This window comes from Harpia harpyja, chromosome 18 (genome assembly GCF_026419915.1).
Source record: "Harpia harpyja isolate bHarHar1 chromosome 18, bHarHar1 primary haplotype, whole genome shotgun sequence".
NCBI lineage: Eukaryota > Metazoa > Chordata > Aves > Accipitriformes > Accipitridae > Harpia > Harpia harpyja.
This window is the reverse complement of record NC_068957.1, coordinates 655,948-675,610: the sequence shown is the minus strand read 5'-3', so window position 1 is coordinate 675,610 and position 19,663 is coordinate 655,948. Positions and strand designations below refer to the sequence as shown.

Genomic DNA, 19,663 nt, shown 5'->3' with positions numbered 1-19,663 from the left:
CCCCCTGCGTGGCCACCAGATCCCCCAGCACCTCTGCCCACAGCGGCAGGAGGTGGGCAGCAGCACAGGGACACGCTGGGCACTGTCCTCCCCATGGGGTTCCTGGGGATGCTCCCTGCCCCAGCCATAGCGGGTGGGGAGGAAGAAGAGGGACACATCCAGCCCTAGGGCTGGGCACGGGCATGGGTGCTGCCCAGGGAGCGGAGGGCACTGCATCCCCCCCATGGGGCTCTGCCCGCTGTCACCATCGGTGCGTCCCGGCGCTGCGAGCCCTTGCATGACAGGCGATGAGGCGCCCAGCCAGCCCCATCCCGCCATCCCCATCGCTCAGCACGTGTGGGTAGGAGCCAGAAGGAGCTGAGCAGGCGGCTTTGCCAGCCCTGGCTGTGCGGGCAAGCCCTGGGGCTGCCCACTGCCAGCACCCACCTTTGGAGATGGCTGCCCATCCCGTGCCATGCACCCACCACGCTCCCTGCCCTCGTCCTGCGGTGCTGCCAGCCCCCTCCCCGGAGCGGGGCAGTGAGCCCAGCAGGCGGGGAGAAGGATAAAACTTCTACGTACCCAGCTCTGCCTCCTCCTCTTCCTCTTCTTGCAGGGACCGAGGCCACGGGGGACAAAGGCTGCCCCGTGCCCCACCAGCTGCTCCAAACCCCCATGGCCGCTCACGGGGTGAGCTGGCAGCTACCCCGGCTGGGAGCGGGGGAACGGCCACGGCGCCAACTCCGCCGCTTGCTCGCTCGCTCGCTCGCTAACGCTAACTCGATCCAGGTTTGCTGGGAGAAAGGCTGGATGGAAACGCTTCTCCCACCCCAGCCCAGGCCCTTCTTAAAGATATAGCTACACGTCCCTGCTGCGGATGCCGGAGCCATGGAGACAGAGCGGGGCCGGAGCGTCCGGCCAGCCTGCCCCGCACAGCACGGCTGCTAGCTGGCATCCCTCTGGCAGGTCCCAGGAGCCGCAACGAGGGGCGCGATCGGTGGGACCCCTGGAGAGGAGATGCCAACCCTCCACCTGTGCTGTCGGGCCGTGCTAGCCGACGTGGCTGCCGTGGGCAGTGCCAGCCTCCCCTCTCCTGTAATTAATAGGGATCAGGCAGCCGAGTGAAGGGATTTGCTCCGGACTCCTGCCCGGAGCAGCTCGAGCAGTCCCCCTTGCCTGTCTGTGGGGACGGGACGGCCCCGCAGCGCTCCCCAAGCCTGTAGCAAGACCACTGGGCTCAGGCGTGCTCCCGGGGGGGCTTGGGGAAAGGATTTAGGAGACCATCGCCAAAGCACAGACGGGCAGCTCGTCTTGGCACAGGCTGATGGGCACCATGCGCAGCCTGGCGTGACCTACCAACCTGCCCCTCGACCCACCAACCTGCCCCTCGCTGCCTGCCCAGTGCTCCTGGGTCTGCCTGGGGGCTTCCCTTAGCCACGGCCCTTCCTCGGGGCTGGAGAGCTCCTGGGGGAGCAGGGCGACGTGTGGGGCAGGCAAGCCATCCTGCCACCCTGCCCCTACCTCCTGCTGCGCCTGTCCTGCAGGTCAGCAGAAACCTGGGGCCACCAGGCAGCTTTCACCAGCGCAAATCCCCCCCAGCCTTTTGCCTGACTTCTTCCAGCCGAGCGCCCTGCACCGGGAGCCCTCGGGCTTTCCACGTAAGCATGAAACGAGCCATTCCCATGCACACAGCATAGGCATCCACAGCCCATCCCAGCCAAACCAGGAAAAGAGGGTTTGCAAAGCCATGGGGCTGCACGGCCACATGGAGCTGGCGTGGGCTGTGGCAGGGAAGGCACCGGTGCTGGCAGGGACCCTCCGACAGCTCTCGTCCCAAGGTACCCGCTGCCAATTCAGGTGTGCATTAGCCTTGCTTCGTGCTCCTGCTGCCCATTCTGCTTGCTGCAGCAGAAAATCCCCGTTAGCCTTTTTCTGCCACTTCAGGAAATGATCTGGCAGCTTCTGCCTGTCTGCCAGCTCTGGCAAACAACTCCTGGGCGTACGGCCCCGTCACTCAGGCAGTGATTTGGGCACGTTTGGAAAGGCTGTGTGTGCTCATGACGTGGTACGCAAGCAGATCTGCTGTGTCCAAGATGCTGCCTGGCTGCTTGTGAGACAGCAGAGGGCAAGGATGCCAGGCGGCAAGCCTGGCGCAGCCGAAATGCGTCACATGCATGGATGAACTGCTCAGGTGCAGGTGAACCTGGAGTGCTGGCAATGCTGCACAGAGCATGAGCTGACATGCAGCCATGAACCGCCCACGCGTGGGTCATGCTTGTGGGACGAGGTGGATCTGCCACCTCCAGACCAGACAGTGCAGGCAGGTCTGGAGGATTTTAAGGAGCAAACACAGCTCCTTCCTACCGCCACGCATGCTTTCCTACAGCCAGACATCATCTCCAACCCTGGGCCTGGGGGGCAAAGCCTGCCAGGCAACTTGCTGGATGAACACACACTATCAACCCCTTCCCATCAGCCGCTTTGGAGGAGCTCAGAGACCCTCCCTCTGCTCCGGCTCGCTCGGGTACCCACCAGTCGGCAGGACCTTGTGCTTCGTCCAGCCGCAGCCCGAACCTGGGCTGCCCACAGCCCGTGGGTTTCTCTCCTAGCGTGGGTTGCAATGGGATGAGCTGGAGCATCTCAGCCTCCGGGCAGCCCTTTGCCAAAGCCATCAGCCCCAGGGCTCGCTGGGGAGCAGCCTGAAGAAGGTCAAAGCTGGCCTCACAGCCCCCCCGGAGGCCGGCTGCACCCCATGGCCTTCGGGGAGGCAGCCATCCAGGCCCCCCCCCGCCTTGGCTGGGCTCCCAGCACGGGCAGGAAGGGAGCCGGTCCCACACAGGCAGCCCCTCGCAGGTGGCCCCGGCAGCCCACGCGCTGCCTGACAGCCGGGACCACCCGGGAGGCTGCCGGCTGCCAGCCGCAACCGTGGGGAGGGGGAACGCGCCGGGGGGCCGGGGAGCCTCTCTGTGCACCGGACAAGGGTGCACCCACAAGCTGGATCTGCAAAGAGAGATCTGCTCCCTCTGCTCGGCAGGATGCGGCCGCGCGAGAGCCCCCCGGGATGGCGACGGGCGAGCCCTGCCAGGCGGGTAGATGCCAGCGACTGCTGGGAAAGAGCCCTGGCCCCCAGTGCTGCAGGCAGGGAAGGAGCCTGGGCAGCCCCTGGTCCAGCGACGGGCTGGGGCTGGCAGCCATGGGTGCGGCAAGTGGGCTGCGAGGGACAGCAAAGGGCGCTGGAGCAGGGATCCTGCGAATGCACGGGGTTTGTCTCAGGGCTGACCCCACAGCAGCAAAGACCCCACAATTTCACTGTGCAAGGAGCAAGCGCGGCAAGACAACCCATGAGCATCATTCCAGGCGCTGCCTTCCCCTCTCAGTGCCCTGGCAGGCAGGGGGCTGGTAAGTTTGCCAGCGCCTGCTGCGAGCTACAGGAACCCCTTTCCTTTGGGATTTCGGAGACCGTGAGAGCCACAGACCAGTTGAGGCTCCTCCAAGGGAAGCCAGCATGGAGCACTGGCGGCACAGATCCCGACACCCATTGCATGTGCAGGATCCCCTCGCCTCTGCAACAGGCGCATGTGTGCATGTTCAGACACCTAAGCACACGCGTGAAGATGGTGTTTGCCCTGCACCAGGGATGCAGGGTACCCTGCTGTCCCCATCCTCCTGCCAAGCCACGGGGACACTGAGGCAGGATCCAAGCTCATGCTGGGGCTGCGCTGCTCGGTATGGATGCGGCTGGTGACTTGAAGTGCTGGGAAGGGAGGAAAATTGCCGCTAACAGCCATTGCCTGGTTAACTGGGGTAATTAGCTTGTTCCTCCTGGCTGCTTCGATCTGCTGTCATTAGATTAACTCTAGGAGCTAACGACCCGCTCCCGGTCTCTGATCTCCATACTGCCCACCACGCTCAGCCTCCCCCAACCGCCGGGCAGCTCCACTAAAGCTCCTGGAGCTGCGACCAGCTGCCAGCCGTCGCACCGTGCCAGGCTGGCATCCGCGCCGGGGGTCAGGGCTCCGGCGGAAGGGGGTCCATCACCCCGGCATGCCGGCGGGTACTCACCCAGAACCGCGCACACGCTGCTGCCGGCACCCGAAGCGCCAGCCTGCTCCCCTGTCAGTGGCATCTCGGTGCCTGTGGCGGGCGGCTGTCCTCGCTGCCAGGCACGAGCGCAGGAGGAGGGTGGCGGAGCCCGCTGGCACGGGTGAGAAGAAGAAGAGCCGATTCTCCCTGCCAGCATACTCGGCCCGTTCAGCGCCGTGCCAGCTCTCGCTCAATCCAGGCTTTGTGCTGCCAGCGAACAGCCCCCGTGCGCGCGCAGCAACTAGCGTGCTGCCCAGCCCCATGCCAGCGGCTGCAGGGTGCTGGGCACCACATACCCAGGGAGCAGAGACTGTGTTGGGAGCTGGATATGAGTCCTCAAGGGACTGATGGGTTCCTAAGCAGCCAGGAGAGGTCCCTGTGTCACCCCCATGCCCATCAGGAGTGAAGCAGTGGGTGCCCAGCATGCACAAGAGAGCCCTTGGTGGCATTTGGGCCATGCTGAACACTGCCAGGCACAGCCACAGCCCCCCATGGGTGGCAGCGAGGCCACAGAATGTGCCTCAGGGGGATGCATGGGGTACCCCACTGCACAGGGGTGTCAGGGTGGGGGTGCCATTGGCCTGCCTGGAGGCACAAGCTGCAGCCCTGGCACCCACAGCAGCATGTGGGGAGGCTGGCAGCCGGGGTGGGGGACAGGGTGGCATCTTCTGCCCTTGTCCCCGGTGCCACGCAAGGGACAGGGCAGCATCAGCTGGGAGGTGGGGACAGTGAGGGCTGGGAGAGGGACACTGGGACACGAGGGGCTGTGGGGGACGATGCTGGTTGCTGGGGTGCTGCGGGGTTTGGGGACAGGACTTGTTGCTGGCAGCTCGCATCGGCATCCCCTCCCCATGCCTTGGCTGCCCCCACGAGGTGTCTGAGGGCACGGGCAGGTGGGCAGCACAGAGCCAGCTGGCACCCACGGGTGCCAGAGCATTGCCAGCCGGGCACCCTGCTTGCTTTGCCAGCCCCGCTATGCCACAGCAGCCCGGTGCTGCCAGCACTCCTGAAATCCCTGCTCGCTGGGAGCCCGGGCCTGGGCTTAGGATGTGGGGCAGGAATATGGGGTGCCCTGAACACCCCAGCATGTGGCCCTGTGCCCCATGCTGGGTTGTGATGGGGCACTCCATGCACTGACCCAATGTATTTCACCCCTGGGAACAGGGGTAGGAGCCCTGGCCATGCCGCCGGATGCATCCCAGTCCCCAGTTGACAGTGGGGAGCCTGGCCCTGGGGTGAGCGGCTCCTGCCTTTCAGTCATTACGGTCTCAAGATGACCTTTGCTGCACTCAGGAGCGGCACCACGTGCTGTATGCAGATGGTCCATCAGGTTTGCACAGTGTCTGGCATCTGCCAACTAGGAAAGTCCTACAAACAGCAAGCACTGGGGGACGAGCCGCTGGTCCACAGCAGCGCGGGTGCTTGTGGCGTCACACCTGGGTCCAGCGCCTGGCACCACCAAGAAGCATGCTCTCGAGGTGGGACAGAGCCCTCCAGCACCTGGTCACCTGCTTTCCAAAACACAGCCCCACCAGCTACTGGTGCTTCACAAAGCACGCGGCTGAAAGAGAGAGCCCTTCTGCGAGTCAGGATGCCCCTTTGGGCACTACCAGAAATCCAGCCAGCAAAATGACCCTCTGCCGCTCCTCGCTGCCCACACAACCCGCACACGTGTAGCGGTCCTGCCTGCACGCTCACACCTCTTCTTGTCCCGAGCATCAAGGAGATCTCTGCAGCTGGAAAACGGGTTGCCAAAGCGAACTCCAACTCTTGCTTCCACATGGAGATGAATGCATCCTTCAAACTGCTTTAAGATGACGCAAGCTTCTTTGGAGACACATATGTGAAGCCAATCCATGTTCCTGTGCACCGTAACTGCTGCCATATTTACGGCCGATGTGATGTGGTAAGTGCTTCCTAAAAGGAACCACTCTACTACAGAAATACTGGGTACTAAAGGAGTCTCTCTTCTAAGCCGCACCGCAGGGACTGGCCCAGGCAGGAGGAAACACGAACACCAGGGATGTGCAAGGCTGCGAGGGGACAGTGGTGCCCACCTTCCCTCGTGCCTCTGAGCACTTCTTGCTGGGTGACGGGAGTCTCGAGGACCTGCTGCCCCTGATGGCCACAGCCCAGCTCCTGAGGAAAGACCGCCAGCCGGATCAGCTCTCACGTAAATCCTTTCAAAATGCTACCCAAGGGTGAAAATCCTTCCAGTTGGAAGCAGGATTTTGGTCCATCTAAGCAGGAATCCCAGCCCCAGCAAAACCCCAGCAAGAAGGGAGAGAGGTCGCGGCAACGAACTGGAGATGCCACCCTCAATGTCAGCTCCCAAGACGTCCCGAGTGTGTCCCCCCAAATGGGGCCAGGCACCGCAGGGACCGCACGACCACGGGCAGGGTGTGCTGGCGGGGGGCTTGCAATCATGGAGGGAGGCAAAGCCCAGCCGGGGCTGCTCTTTCCTTGCAGCAACTTCAGCGGCATAGGGAAGCTGCTGAAAGGCAGGGATGGTGTCTCCTCCTAACCACCGCGCTGCCTGCAACATGCATTTTCCGAGAGCGGCTATCAGCCCACCGCTGAGGAGGGCTATCAGCCAAAGCGGGTCTGGGTGGGAGACGTGCGTTGTTCATTTATCCGCCTTTTCGCTCAGCTGCTCCCGCAGACGGTTCCTGTTAAGAGGGAGGGTGAGGCTCCCCGCTCCCCCTCCTCTGGCAGCTGAAGCCATCCATCCCAGCCTTGGTCAGCTTCCCGCCTCCCGCCTGCGCAGAGGCAGCCTTTGGGGAAGCTGTGCTTTCCCCTCCGATGCTGAAGTCACCGCTGGTTTAGAAAAAAAGCAGGCAGAGAAAATCTCTTGGAGGTCTGGGAGGTTTCTGGGGGCTGCTCTGCCCAGCAGAGGAGGCTGCAGCGGGTTGTGGCCAGGCTGGGCTCCCAGGGCAGGGACCTCAGCAAACTGCTTTGGCATTGCTGTGGGGGCAAGCAGCCTTCACCCTGCGCTTGCCACAGCCTGTCCTGACGGCCAAGGAGACTCAGAGCTGCCCCATGACAAATGCCCATTCCCAGCGGCGGTGCTGGCCGCAGCGGGTCAGGGCTGCCGGGGAGGAGAGCACCGCTCTCCCAGTGCCTGTGGGCAGTGGCTGCTGGCAAGTGGGGGTCGAAGCCACATCTCACTCTGAACCAACCCTTCTCGTCCCCTGGGTTTGGGGTGTCTCCTTCCCCATGGCTCTGCACGGCGAGAGCTCTGCACCGCTCCCGGCACCTTCACTCCGACTTGAAGGGCGCTGACCCCATGGAGAGGAGCTGGCGAGGGCAGCTGCGGGGCCAGAGGGAGCGGGGCTCAGCTACCTGGCCCCCAAAACGGAGCCATGGGTCGCTGGGAGGTTCACACGGGTGCACCCCTGGGGCTGTGGTCACATCTGTGAGAGGTGGCTGCAGCCCCTGTCCCCGGCAGTGGCTCTGCCTGGGGCCGAGGGACAGCCCAGCCACTCCACCCTGGCAGGACACTCGAGCAAGTCAGCAAGGGTTTTTTTTTTCTCTCTTTCTTCCTGTTGTTTTTTTTTAAACTGGTGACAGGATCTGGGGGAAAACATCCGTGCCAGCCCTTACCCACCCAGTGAGGAGAGAGCTAGGTGGAGGGTGTGGGAGGGCAGCAGCCCCTGGGTCTGGCTGACAGCTCTGCCTATCTCGATGGCTTGTTTCAAGACGAAGGCTGGGAGGTCAGAGGACGGCGAACGCTGCATATTTCGGCAAGAGCAGTAAACAGCTCCTCCTGCCAGCACAGCCTGGGGTTTCTTCCAGGGAACCATCCCCGGAGCTCTTCAGGGACGACGGTTCAAATAGCTCTCGGCGCCAGGCCCCCATCCTCTTCTTTGCTGAGATTTATTTCTAGAGCCGCTGGGTCCCGAGGGAAGAGGGCTGAGCTGGGAGCGTTGGCTTGTGTCACCCAGCCGGTGCCCATGGAGCCACCGACAGGGAGGACGGCGGCCGGTTGGGGATCAGCATGAGAGCCAGCAAGCCAGAGTGCCAGGGGCTTTCCTGGGCTGCAAAGCAGCCCCCACCTTCAGTGCCGAGTGCTGGCAGGAGAGCCAGGTTCAGTGCCACCCCTCCGAGACGTGGCTGTGCCAAGGGGAGCGGGACGGGGAGCCTGGTCCCCGCTCTGCCCTCAGCCGTAGCAGGACCCCCGTGCCCAGCCCCGGCATCCTCGCCTCCACGTGCCGGTGGGCAGGATGCGCCCAGCTCCCCGGGGACAGGCGCGCACCCTCCCCGCTCTCACGCAACTGCCGATGAATAAGAGCAGAGGAATCCGACAGCCCTTGGCTGCTGTCTCACACTGGAAACAACCACGCTGCCTCGTCGGATTAAGCGCTCCCCGGCCCTTCGTCTGGCAGCAACGCTGCTACACCAGCATCTCCCCCTCCTGATGAGGAAGATGAGGCAGCTCCCACCGGCTCACAGCCTCCAGACAGATGGACGGACACGTCCTGCTGCACAGTGGTGACCCGAGCTCCCCAGCCGTGGGGCTTCCCTTGCCGGTGAGGAGACCCATGGCTTTTGGATCCCTTTAAACCTGCCTGGGAGGAACCAAAGCCAGGCAAAGGCTCCTGACCCAACTGTGGATGCCCAGACCTGGGAGCTGAAGTGGCGTGAGGACCATGCCAACCTGAGCTGGAGTGAGCTTGGCATTCAGGGCTGGGCAGACGACCCCATGCCCTGCCTCGCCCCCAGGCAGTGTGGCTGCGGTTTCCTAGCTGGGGTTTGGCAATGCCTGGAGCGATCCCACTTGCTGCGAAAGCCCCAAGAAGTCTCTGATCCCCACCATACGGAGGCAGAGGATGGGACTAACCCGGCCCAGCGGAGACTGCAGCGAGCAGGTGCTGCAGCCGGCGCCGTGCCGGGCTGGTGTTGGCTCCAGCCCTGCCTGGGAATGATGGCACCCGCTGGCTCCCAGGGCCTGAACCATCACTGTCCTTACAAGCTGGTCAGGCCAGCTGCGACGTCGCCCAGACACCACTGGCTGCATAAAGGCTACACCAGGGCGTGTTCAGTCCTGGGTCATTTTCCCCTGCATCTCCCAGGTACAAGACATTGGGGTTTTATTCCGGTTTAAGAGGAGAAATGTGATTTTTGCCATTGGATCCTCTTTGAGAAACGGAAACGAGGAGGAAAAAAAACCCCAAACCCCGAGCAGGGTGTTGTTAAGTATTTGCTCCTCACTCAAGGGACTCCGCACGGTGCCGCAGCTCGGTGCAAAGCGCTCTTGCGGAGCCTTGGGCTGTCTCCGCTCTCCCCGTGGTGCTGGGGCACCGGGGGCTTGCAAAGAGCTCCCATCCTCCAGAGACATGAACCATTCCCCTGTGACAGGCTGATGCTGGAGCTCTTAGAAAAACAAACAGCAACCGAAACAGCAATCGGAATTTTGTTCTTCCCCTAAGTAAAGAGTTCAGTAAAGCTGGAGGCTCCCGCATCCCACCGGCTGCAGGAACAGCGGTGGTGGATGGATGAGGAGCGGGTAGGAGGGTGGGTGGGTTGTGCTCCCCTTGGGGTGTGGGAAGAAATGCAAGCCCCCCCCCCCAGTCTCTGCACTACCAGAGCAGGGGTGAAGGGGAGGTGCGGTGGGCACAGCTCCTCTCACTTCACACTGCCCCAGCTATTCCCACAAAAAAGAAATCAAAGCAGTTTTATCACCATGCACCCCCGACCCCCAGCTAGCCAGCCAGCTCAGAGAGCTATCCCTGCACATCTGCATACATGCATATTCATGGTATTCTAATGAGGAGCTGCAGCACGGGAGGACTATTTGCCGGCTGCGTTACGCACACTGCTTGCAACTAGCTGTGATGTTGCTCTACGAGAAACTCCAGGCGCACGGCACTGACGCGCAGCTGAAAACGCAACCCGGGGGCTACAAACCCAACCTGCCTGCAGCAGCAGCTGCCTCCCACCCTCACTGCGCTGCAGCGGTCCCTGCCGTCCCCCACGCCATCCCACCCGCCTCCCACAGCCGCCACGGCAGCACACAAGGCTCCTGTGGCCACAGAGAGCATTCCCAACCTGCCAGCCAGACGCGGGCGGCGAAGGACCATCTGGTCACCGTCACGGCCAGCTCCTCCTCCGGGAGACACCGGTCCAGCACGTGGGGTGAAGACGCTGCAGGGTTTGGCGCTGCACTGGTGCTGTGCACGGGTCAGCTTGGGCGACTGTGGTACCTTCTCGTCCCCTCATTTCTCTACTGGCCGATGCACGGGACAGTGGGAGCCTCTTCTTACCCCGATAACTGATTTACTCCACCAGCATTTGCAAGAGCGGTGGATCTCCCAGGCCGAGGCTGAGCACTCCGCTTGCTCCCTGCATCCGGGAAGCACGCTGCGAGGGTCTGGCAGTCATTTCCCATGGCTCCAGGCAGACGGAGCAGCAAAACAGCACTTGCAAGGGGGTTTGCAGAAAGCACAAGAGGCATGCATTTTGCCAAGGGCCTGAGAAATGCACTGAGCTTCTGGGGAAAACGTGCTCGAACAACACTCCCCCTCCCCGCCCCGCCAAGACTTTTAAAATAAACTTTTATAAACAATTCCAAAACGAGCTTATTTTAAGCTCCTCTGAAACAGGCTGCCCGCTTCTGACCCAGCACAGGAGCCTGTGCCAAACCAAAACGCTTGAAATGGGAAATGAAAGCGGTCCAGGCAAAAACAAACCCCGCTCGCTGCCAGGAGAGGGGACGAGCAGACAGGACGCCTGGGCTGCAACTTGTCATTTTCCCCGGCCACACGCAACCCCAAGTGAAAGCTGCTCTGTGCTGACCTGCAGCTACACGCTGGCTGAGAGCGCAGTGAGGGGACGGCCACCTCAGTCCCCTGCCCTGGGACGGGGGTGAAGCATCCAAGGCAAGGACGGCGGGGTGGACCAGCTCTCGCAGCCTGGCATCCCCGCCTTCCCAGAAACAGGCCCCGGTAATCGGGGACGCAGTGTGAAACGCGTGCTTGGCCGTCAGCCTGGAAAATGCCCGCTGCGTGCGGGAAAATAAAGGCCAGGCAGAGGGAAAGGCTGCTGCTGGGCTGTCCCAGCCTCACCCCAATGCCACAGGCTGGCACGGTCCGCCGGCCTGCCCCAGCGACCGGGACGACAAGGGCTTCGCGGTGGCATCGCCGCTCCCCGGCTCCGCCGACGGAAGAGCGGGGACCTCGACGGCGGGAGCCGCCGTGGGTCACCCACCCCACAGAGGGGATGCGGGGGACCACGTCGGGAGGACCAGTGGCAGAGAACCCCCCCCTGCACCTGGGGGGGGAGACGGGATCCCCCTCGGAGCGGGCGGCAGCCCTGACGGGTGGCACCCCCCGGCCGCGCATCCCTCCCCCCGACACACACCCCTCCCCGGGGCTGGGGGACCCAGGGACCCCCCCGGGGGCGTCGGGCCGGGCCGGGCCGGGGGTCGCCTTACCTGGGGCGGCGTGCGCCCCGCGCAGCGGCCGGCCCCGCAGCAGCGCCTGCAGGCGAGCGGCTCGACGGTGCAGCCGCCCGGTGCGGCGACCCAAGGCCAGGACGTGACCCTCGATGTCTCCCAGGAGGGCGAGCGAGTGGCCGCAGAGGTCGGCGAGCTGCCGGAGCAGGGTGAGTGCCGCCAGGCTGCAGGCGTCCCGCAGCTCGGCCAGCGGCACCGCCGGCCGCCCCCGCCGCGCCACCACGCTCCGCTTGTAGAACGGCATGGCCCGGCCCGGCTCGGCTCGGCTCGGTCCTGCCCGGCTCGGCTCGGGACGGCCCGGCTCGGCTCGGCTCGGTCCTGCCCGGCTCGGCTCGGTTCGGCCCGGCTGCCCCCCCCCGGCCAGCCCCGCGGCTGCGAGGGCTCTGGGCCGGCAGCGGCGCCGGGGCTCGGGGCCGGCCGGTGGGAGGAGGAGGAGGAGGAGGAAGAAGAGGAGGGAGGGGCGGCCCCGCTCGGGGATGCTCGGACCGGCGGCGGGGCCCGGGGGCTCATCCCGGCAGCCGGGAGGGAGAGACCCGACCCGGCGCGCTGCGCTGCGGGGAGCGGCGGGGTCCGCTCCGGGCTGGCTCCCGGCGGGACCCCCCCGGCGCCGGCACTGCTCGGGCTGGGGGGCACGGCCACCCCCCCGGTGCCGGCTCTTCCCTCCCGGTGACCATCCGGGAGGGCACGGGCATCCCCCCCCCCCCCCGCCCGGTGCCTGCTTCCCACCATCGGCGGTTCCTCCCAGGCCAGGGCTGGCGGGGGGTGCAGGCATTCCCCCGGATCCCCGGCTCAGCTCCCCTGGGATTTGGGTGGGGGGCTCTGGGGCTGCTGCTCTCCAAGGGAAGGGCAGAAGCCCGATAGCTGCAGCAGGGGAAGCACATTCATCTCGCATTTTTCTGGCATTCCTCTCCCGTGGATGTTCTTGGCCCCCAGCAGCTGCTCTCCTCCGCCCGCCCCCCCCTTCTCCCCAGCGCACACTAAAGCAAATATTTGTGCTGGCCCACAGTGGCAAAAATTCCCCCGTTTGAAGCCGTCTGCAGCCTGCCGTCCCTCTGGGGTGGCAATGGGATGCCGCCGAGATGTACTGGCTGCTGGTGTCCCCAGTCACCGCGGGCTGCGTGTTCTCCGGGCAGCCCGGTCTGGGCAGGGTCCTGGGCAGGGTTCGAGCTCGGGCAAGGCAAAGCTGCTGAGCAGAGGTGTGGGGCTGCTTTCTGCCCCGTCAGAGGGAGAGCACCTGGAAGGACATTTCGCTGCAGCCTCCGAAGCCTCTTCCTTCAGGTCCCCGGACTTTTAAGCGTCATTTTACAGCCAGAGTGGGTCTGTACACCACCCTGGGGCCACATCACTGAGTGACCCAGTGCTGTTTGCCCCTGTCTGTGTCCAGCCCAAGGGACAAGCCTGGCGAGGGTCAGGGTGCCAAGCACAGGGGGATGAGTTGGGTTTTCCAGTCCTTCGGCCAGGCTGCTCGCAGGGAGGCTCCAGCTGAGCGCGGGAACTCGGCATCCTGGGCAAGAGCAGCAGTGAGGGCAGGATCCCCACCAGCATTTGAGGAGCCTTTTGCTCTTCCCTAACCAGGCTAAATTTAACATGTTCTTATTTGATCTGTTCTTCATGCCAATATTTTTTCCCCTTCAGTAAGAAAAATGTGCATTGGCAGCATATTCCTGTGGCTATATGGGTGTCCCCAGGAGGGGACACAGGCTGGAAGCACAGTGCCAGGGCGGGAGGGATGGGGAACCCTTTTGTGGCTTGGAAGAGCCTCTAAGGAGGCCAGGTTTAATCTGAAAATGTATTTACTACTTCCTTGCCTGCATCTGCCCCTGTGCTGGCACGTGCCCTGGGCAGTGTGCAGCAGCAATAGTCAAGAGAAGAGCAGCTGTGGTGGGTGCACCTCCAGATCCAGCTAGCCTGGCAGCCTGTCCCCAGCAGCCCCGGTTGCCTGGGGCAGAGTAGTAATGGAATTCCTACTGGGAATTTCCCAAGCTGGATGCCATTTCTCCCTGCATGGAGAGAGCTCCTGAGCTATTCATGCTCTGCTTGGGCTTGTGTAAATGTTTGTGCATCCAAGCCCAGCTCCACAGGCCTGCAACCATCATGAGAAGAACACACTGCTTTCTTCCCTTCCCCTTCCCCTTCCCCTTCCCCTTCCCCTTCCCCTTCCCCTTCCCCTTCCCCTTCCCCTTCCCCTTCCCACCTTTTTAGCTTCATTAGGTGCCCCTTAGCTCTTCTCTGTGATGAGAGCTCAACAGTGTCTTCTCCAGGACACTATCGGAGCTCTCCTACGTTGTCTCTTCCCTGGGCTGATGAGACCATGGTGGTCAGCACCTTCCCAGATGAAGTTCAGGCAGCAGGTAGGAGCTGAGGAGCACTGGTGGGCTCAGCTCTCTCCCCAGCTCACGATGCTCCAGGACTTTATGTTGTAGCTGCAAGTTCACACTCTGCTGCCTGGATTTCCCCACAGGTGCGTTCCTACAGCTTGCAAGGTGTCACCAGGGATGAGCCCACTTCAAGTCTGGCCACCGCAGGGAGCCACCACTGCACACAGGTCTCACCAAGGGCGCAGGCGGTGTGGGAGTGAGATCCTTGCAATGCCAGGGATGGAGCCCAAATCTTGGGAGGCAAAAGCCTGGCCTGGGTTTTCTTTCTCATGCACACACGCGTGGCATGGCGGTGGGTCAGGGGTGGGAAGTGTGGGGTAGGGGTAGCTGAAAGCCTACAGGATGGCTTCTTTTTGGTGTTTCAAACTGGCTGGGGAGCAGCTGGGACAGCCTACAAGCACCCAGTTGGCCTGGCCCCATAGCAGGGGGCCGTGGGCAGGCAGAGCCTGGGAGATGAGAGCTGTCCCAGGCTGAGCAGGACAGAAGGTGGAGCATGAAAGCCCCCCTGGAATAGTCTAGGGGGAGCAGAGCAGCTGCCGGAGACGGTGTGAAGACGATGGAGAGGAGAGGGCTGGCTTTCCACTGCGTGCAGAAGTCCCCATGCATGGGTGTGGGCAGGTGCCTCAAATGCGAGCTCTTCCAGCGCAAGAGGTTAACCTGGGGAGGGTAAATTCAACACCTCATCGCAGTCACAGGTTTGAACTGATTTACCCCAGACAAATGCGTGTCTCCCCATATACCCCTCCCTGGGAGAGGCCAGCTTTTGCATACTGCCTGTGCAACCACACAGTAGCTTTGTTCAGACACCTCCCCTGCCAGGACCATGTGGTTTCTCTGTGTTGCAGTTGGGGAAACTGAGGCACGGGGGGTCACATCCCGCTGGGAGGTAAAGAGGGTGAAGTCAGCCCAATTCTTTTGGCCTGGTCAGTCCTCGATCATGAATCATCTTCCGGGTAAGGAGAGCATCTGGAGCCCATCAGGATCAGTGGTACAGGTCTAGTGGGGAAGAACAGGCTGTGCTGAGCGCAGGGAACCTGCTCTGCTCTGCTCTGCTCGCTTCCTATCCCCAGCCCACCTGCCCTTCCCAGCACTGCCAAATGAGAAAGAACACACATGGACAATGTGCCTATTTTTGTGGCTTTTCCAACAGGGATCTGCTTATTTCGAGATTTCCTTATAGACCAAAATTCAAGATCCAGGTTTAAAATGTCCTTCCTAACAGCTGCAATGCACACCTGGACACGATCCTGCCGGCGGTCAGGGATGAAGGCAGGGAACCCTACCTAAACATGAATTTATACAATTTTCTTCTGGTTTCGAGGCGGTTTCCCTTTGCTCTGCCTTGTGATGCAGTTTTGCTATGGCAGCAGTGCTAAGGTGTTCAGTGTTCGCTTCGGCTCGTTCCCAGGTCTCAAGGCTAGCTTAGCAAGCAGGAGGACTTTAAGCCTGGTAAGTGGAAAGGGCTTTTTCTTTTGCTTTCTGTGTGCCTTTGGCCTAATTTTCAAGCCTTTCTCTGCAACTGGAGAGGTCTGAACACCTCACCATCGAGTGCAAGCGGAGATCCTCAGGTAATCACCTGACTCTGGGAGCCAGGGGATTTATAAAACCATCACACAGCACAAGAGCCTTAATAAATCACAAAATCTGGTTGCTTAGCAACTTAAACTGGCTTTTTCCTAAATGGAGTGTGTTTTCCTTAAGTCTTCTGTCAACTGTTCAGTGTGAGAAAACTAAAATGACCCTTTAAACGTGAAGTAAGCTGCATAATGAAGTCACCACATTATTATGATGATCATTACATTAGGAGTGGGGCTGGCCAGGGCAGGAGAGCTGGAAATGAGCAGCCACAGCCCTGCAACGGCTCTGGAACTGCTGGACAAGCCCCAGCGGAGAAATCCCGTGGGGAAGCAGTGCGGGAGCCGTGTAGCCCTGTGCCTGCACCAGGTTATTTCCCTTCAGGTGCAGGGTCTCGATTCTCTGCCAGGGCTGGACCCCTCGGTGTGGGCAGAGCCGGGAGCCAGGCGCTGCTCCAGGGATGCAACTCGCTGTAATGGACGTGTGAAACCCCGGCGCATGGAGTGATGGGCTCGGGATCCTGTGGGAAACAGCTCAGTTGGCTACTGGCCGGGAAGGATCTTAGCCAGTTCTGCAAACATTGATTGCAACCAGATGCTGCGGGAGATGCTTTTCCTGCTCCGGCTCTGCTCCACCCCACAGCAGAGCGTCTCCCCGGCGGAAGGGGACATGGCATACCCTGGAGGCGATGCCTCGGGCAGGCTTTTTTTGGGTGGCAGGGCTTTGGCGGAGTCTCACTTGCTGGTGAGGGGGCAGGGGAAGGGGATGCCAGGATCCTGAAGGGGGTTAGCAGGGGGACCTGACCTTTCTCCTTCTCCCCTCCTTGTCCTGGGGCCTCCCACTGCAGCAAGAACCAGGCAGCAGCTTTTAAGCTATTTGCCAAAGCGCACCGGCTCGGACAGCTGCTGGCTTGGCCTCCGCTTTGCTTCCAGCCAAGAGGAGCAGCGGGGAGGGAGCAGGAGGCAAGTCGAGGAGCACGGAGCCCCGAGTGCGGCGGAGGAGCAGCCTCGCCTGGCTGCCCTCGCCCCGCAGTTGACGTAATGCCGAGCTGGAGGGGGGGGGACACATGTTTGGCAGTGAGGGCTGCTGGATGCCTTGTATGGTTGGGATTTCCTCTGCTCTCTTGCTTGCTGGGGACTCCTGCAAGCTGCTGTGCAGCCACCCAGCCTTAGGGTCTGCTGCAGTCCCGGCAAGGTGGGCAGCTTGGGGAGCCCGCTCCTGCCCTTGCCTTGCAAACCCTGTCGGGAGGCTGACTGCCAGGTGCACACACTGCAAGGCCAAGACAGTAAATGTCTTTGCCTTGTGTCTTCTCTTAACATCTGGCGATACGAGTAAGGATCATCATCTCTTTACAAAATTGTCCACTCCAGAGGCACTCTTGGAAGTCTATAAAGCCAGGGCAGTGACACCGGATGGGACCGATGCCTCTGGCGTTCAGCATCCAACAGTCAAACTTGCGGTTTTTTTGCAGAACTGCTTCTTACTACACCAAGACCTCAATCCCAAGGGCAACACTTGGCCGGAGCCCACAGCCGCAGAGGTGAATCAAGCTTGTGCTCCCCATGGGCAGCATCTGACTGGAGCAAGACTTGATGGGTGCAGCTCTGGGCTGGAGCTGCTCTGCTCCAGCTCCTCCCAGGACCCCTCACCCCGGGTCCCTGCCATGCTGCCTGGATGCCTGGGTCCCCCCTGCACCCACTGTGCAGCTAGCAGCAGGTGTGGGGCTCCCAGTGGCGTCCCAGTGCCCACTGGAGGGTGCTCTCTGCCAAGGTTTGTGCTGTAGATGCTTCCCAGCAGCCCTTGGTGCAGCAGATGGTGAGAAAAAAGTAAGGTAGAGGTTGGAGTGGTTTTGCTGGGATCTGCAAGTAAAGTCCCTTCCCCAGCGAGGAGGTGGTGCTGGGCACCACCGGGTGTAGTGCAGGACCCCCACTGGAGCCATGCTCCCCGGAGCCAGCTCCCCGTCCCCCCCCGCCACCACCCTGCCTTGATTTGCCCGCCCAGGCCTTTGCTGTGGGGCCACGGTTTCGTGGAGTGGCAGCCGAGGGAGTACGGCTGCTCCATGTGCCCAAGCTGTGGGTAAACACCTCCAGCCCATGCTGCATGGCCGTGCCACTCTCCGTGGCCTTGGGGCACACCGCCTTGGAGCCTGCGGGGCTGCAGCTCCCAAGCCATCTCTTATGGTCCCTCTGGAAAGTCCCTTTCCCACTCCTGCTCCAAAATCCAGTAGTTTCTGCAGGATCCCTGCTCACCCTGCGCCTCTTCCCAGGACTCTCCAAGCAACCTGTGCAATTTTATCGAGCAGCTCCCAGCACGGGCACACAGGCTGCAGGGGCCGTGCGTCCAGTCGGGCAACATCCCGCAGCCCAGGACACTGAGGGCAGGAGACGGAACAGCACCTGGAGTCAGACTTTTCTTCCATGCAAGCCCCTTTATTTACTGAGTTACATGCAAGGTCTCCAGAACTTCATCTGAGCAACATGAAATATCGCCACCCAGGCAAATGGACCACAGCTACTGCCTCCTCCCTGTCCCTGTCCTCCCACTGAAAATTAATTGGCAGACCAGATACTCCAAGAGCGTCTCCTACAATCAGGTCTTCTCATGATGCCATTTGCTACCAAAATTGGATACAGCATCCCCTGTTCGTAGCTCACATGGTCCTAATTATTACAGGAGCTCTTTTTCTCTTTAAAGTAGCTCACCTCCACCCTGGTAGGGACTGCCACATGCTTTGGAGCTGAGCTTTGCACTCGCTGAAACTTGTGTGCTACACTATTTGTTTAAGTGAATATTCAGCTACAAACTTATCACCCAGTTCCCTGGCTTAGGTTTCTCTGAGGTGCTTACGGGTTTTTCTGGATTCAATTAACTTCCCTCTGTGTCATCTGCAAACTGGGCTCTGCTTTCCAGTTCTTTCTCCTTTCCAGATCACTGTGGAAAACATTAACATATGCAGCAATGAGATCCATGGTGGTAGTGTTCACGAAAAATTGAAGATTAAGTCCCCTTAGTTTTCTGAGTTGTTTTTTTTCCATAACGGTATTCTTCTCCTGGCCTCTTGACTGCCTTTAGTGCTGCACCTTGCTCAGACCTCTGGCGAGCCCAAGTAAGCCATACCTCCTGTTGGAAGTAGGAGCAGTATTGGGGACGTTTTGGAGAGGCTGACACATTTTCCTTCACAGAATCCGTGTCATCCCATCTGTGCTCCGTTAGTCTATTTTTAATCACAATTTAAAAACATTTTCCAGGAACAAATACAAAGCCTACTGGGCTGTAATTCCTCCAACCCCTAGCGACATTTTAGGTCCAGGTACATGATTTGCTGCCAGGTAGAGCAGGGGCTGCATTAAAGGGTTGCATATTTTTGAAAGCAGATCAACAGTTAAAGTCTCCCCAATTTTTATCACATTATTACACCTTGTTGAGTCACCGTTGTGCACCTAATTGGTTTTCTTGAACCAGAGGCTGGTAATATTCCCCTACTAACTTCGGCTCCTGACAGCCGGCGTGCCGAATCCTGCAGATGCCCCACGTGGGTGTGCGTGCACACTCTTGGCATCGTGTCCTTCCTGCTTGGAAGGGTACATTGGGATGAAGGGCCATGCTTAAGCTAAGAAGTAATGCAGATTTCATAGGTTGTTCTGCGTGCAGCTTGTTGTACTGCCTCCAGATTTCCTTCGACACTGAGACCAGCACATGCTGGTGCTTGGTTTGCAGCGAGCGCCCTGAGCCATCCCGCCAGCCTTGGCTGATGCAGGACACCGACAAGGTAGGGGTGCAAGGGGGGGTCCATGGTGGGGTCTCTTGGGGGTTTCCTCCCACAGAGGAAGCATCTCTGCTGCACTCACGTCTAAAGTGCCCCAGTGCTGGGGGACAAGCTGGTGCAACGCTGCCCGTGGCCGGGCGCTGCGGGACCCCGGGGGCTGAGGGCAGGAGGGGGCTCTGCATCGCTGGTGCACCAGTGCCGCCAGCCTCTGTGCAAAGGGACAGCAGAGCACCAGGCTGGACCCCAGGGTGCAAGGCAAGGGCAATGCTTTAAACTCTTTTCCTTGCTGTGGCCACTGTTTTGAGGCAGAGAAAGCGATCTCCCTCTTTCCCGGGGCTTTTAACAGCTCAGGTGCCCTGCGTTGGGCTATTTTGTACCTATTGTACATCCATCCATCTTGTCCTGTTCCCAACAGAAGCGGGATGGTTG

The 19,663-nt window shown here is 61.1% G+C and overlaps 1 protein-coding gene across 1 annotated transcript in view; it reads right to left on the bottom strand.

The window, feature by feature from the left end:
* NHSL2 (NHS like 2) overlaps positions 1-11,790 on the bottom strand; it is a 36,851-nt gene extending 25,061 nt beyond the window's left edge. Inside the window, exon 1 of the mRNA XM_052813711.1 lies at positions 11,495-11,790. Within this exon, the coding sequence (XP_052669671.1) occupies positions 11,495-11,759 (265 nt within the window). The 5' untranslated portion in view covers positions 11,760-11,790. The remainder of the gene's footprint in view (positions 1-11,494) is intronic.
* Between the last annotated feature and the right edge of the window lie 7,873 nt (positions 11,791-19,663).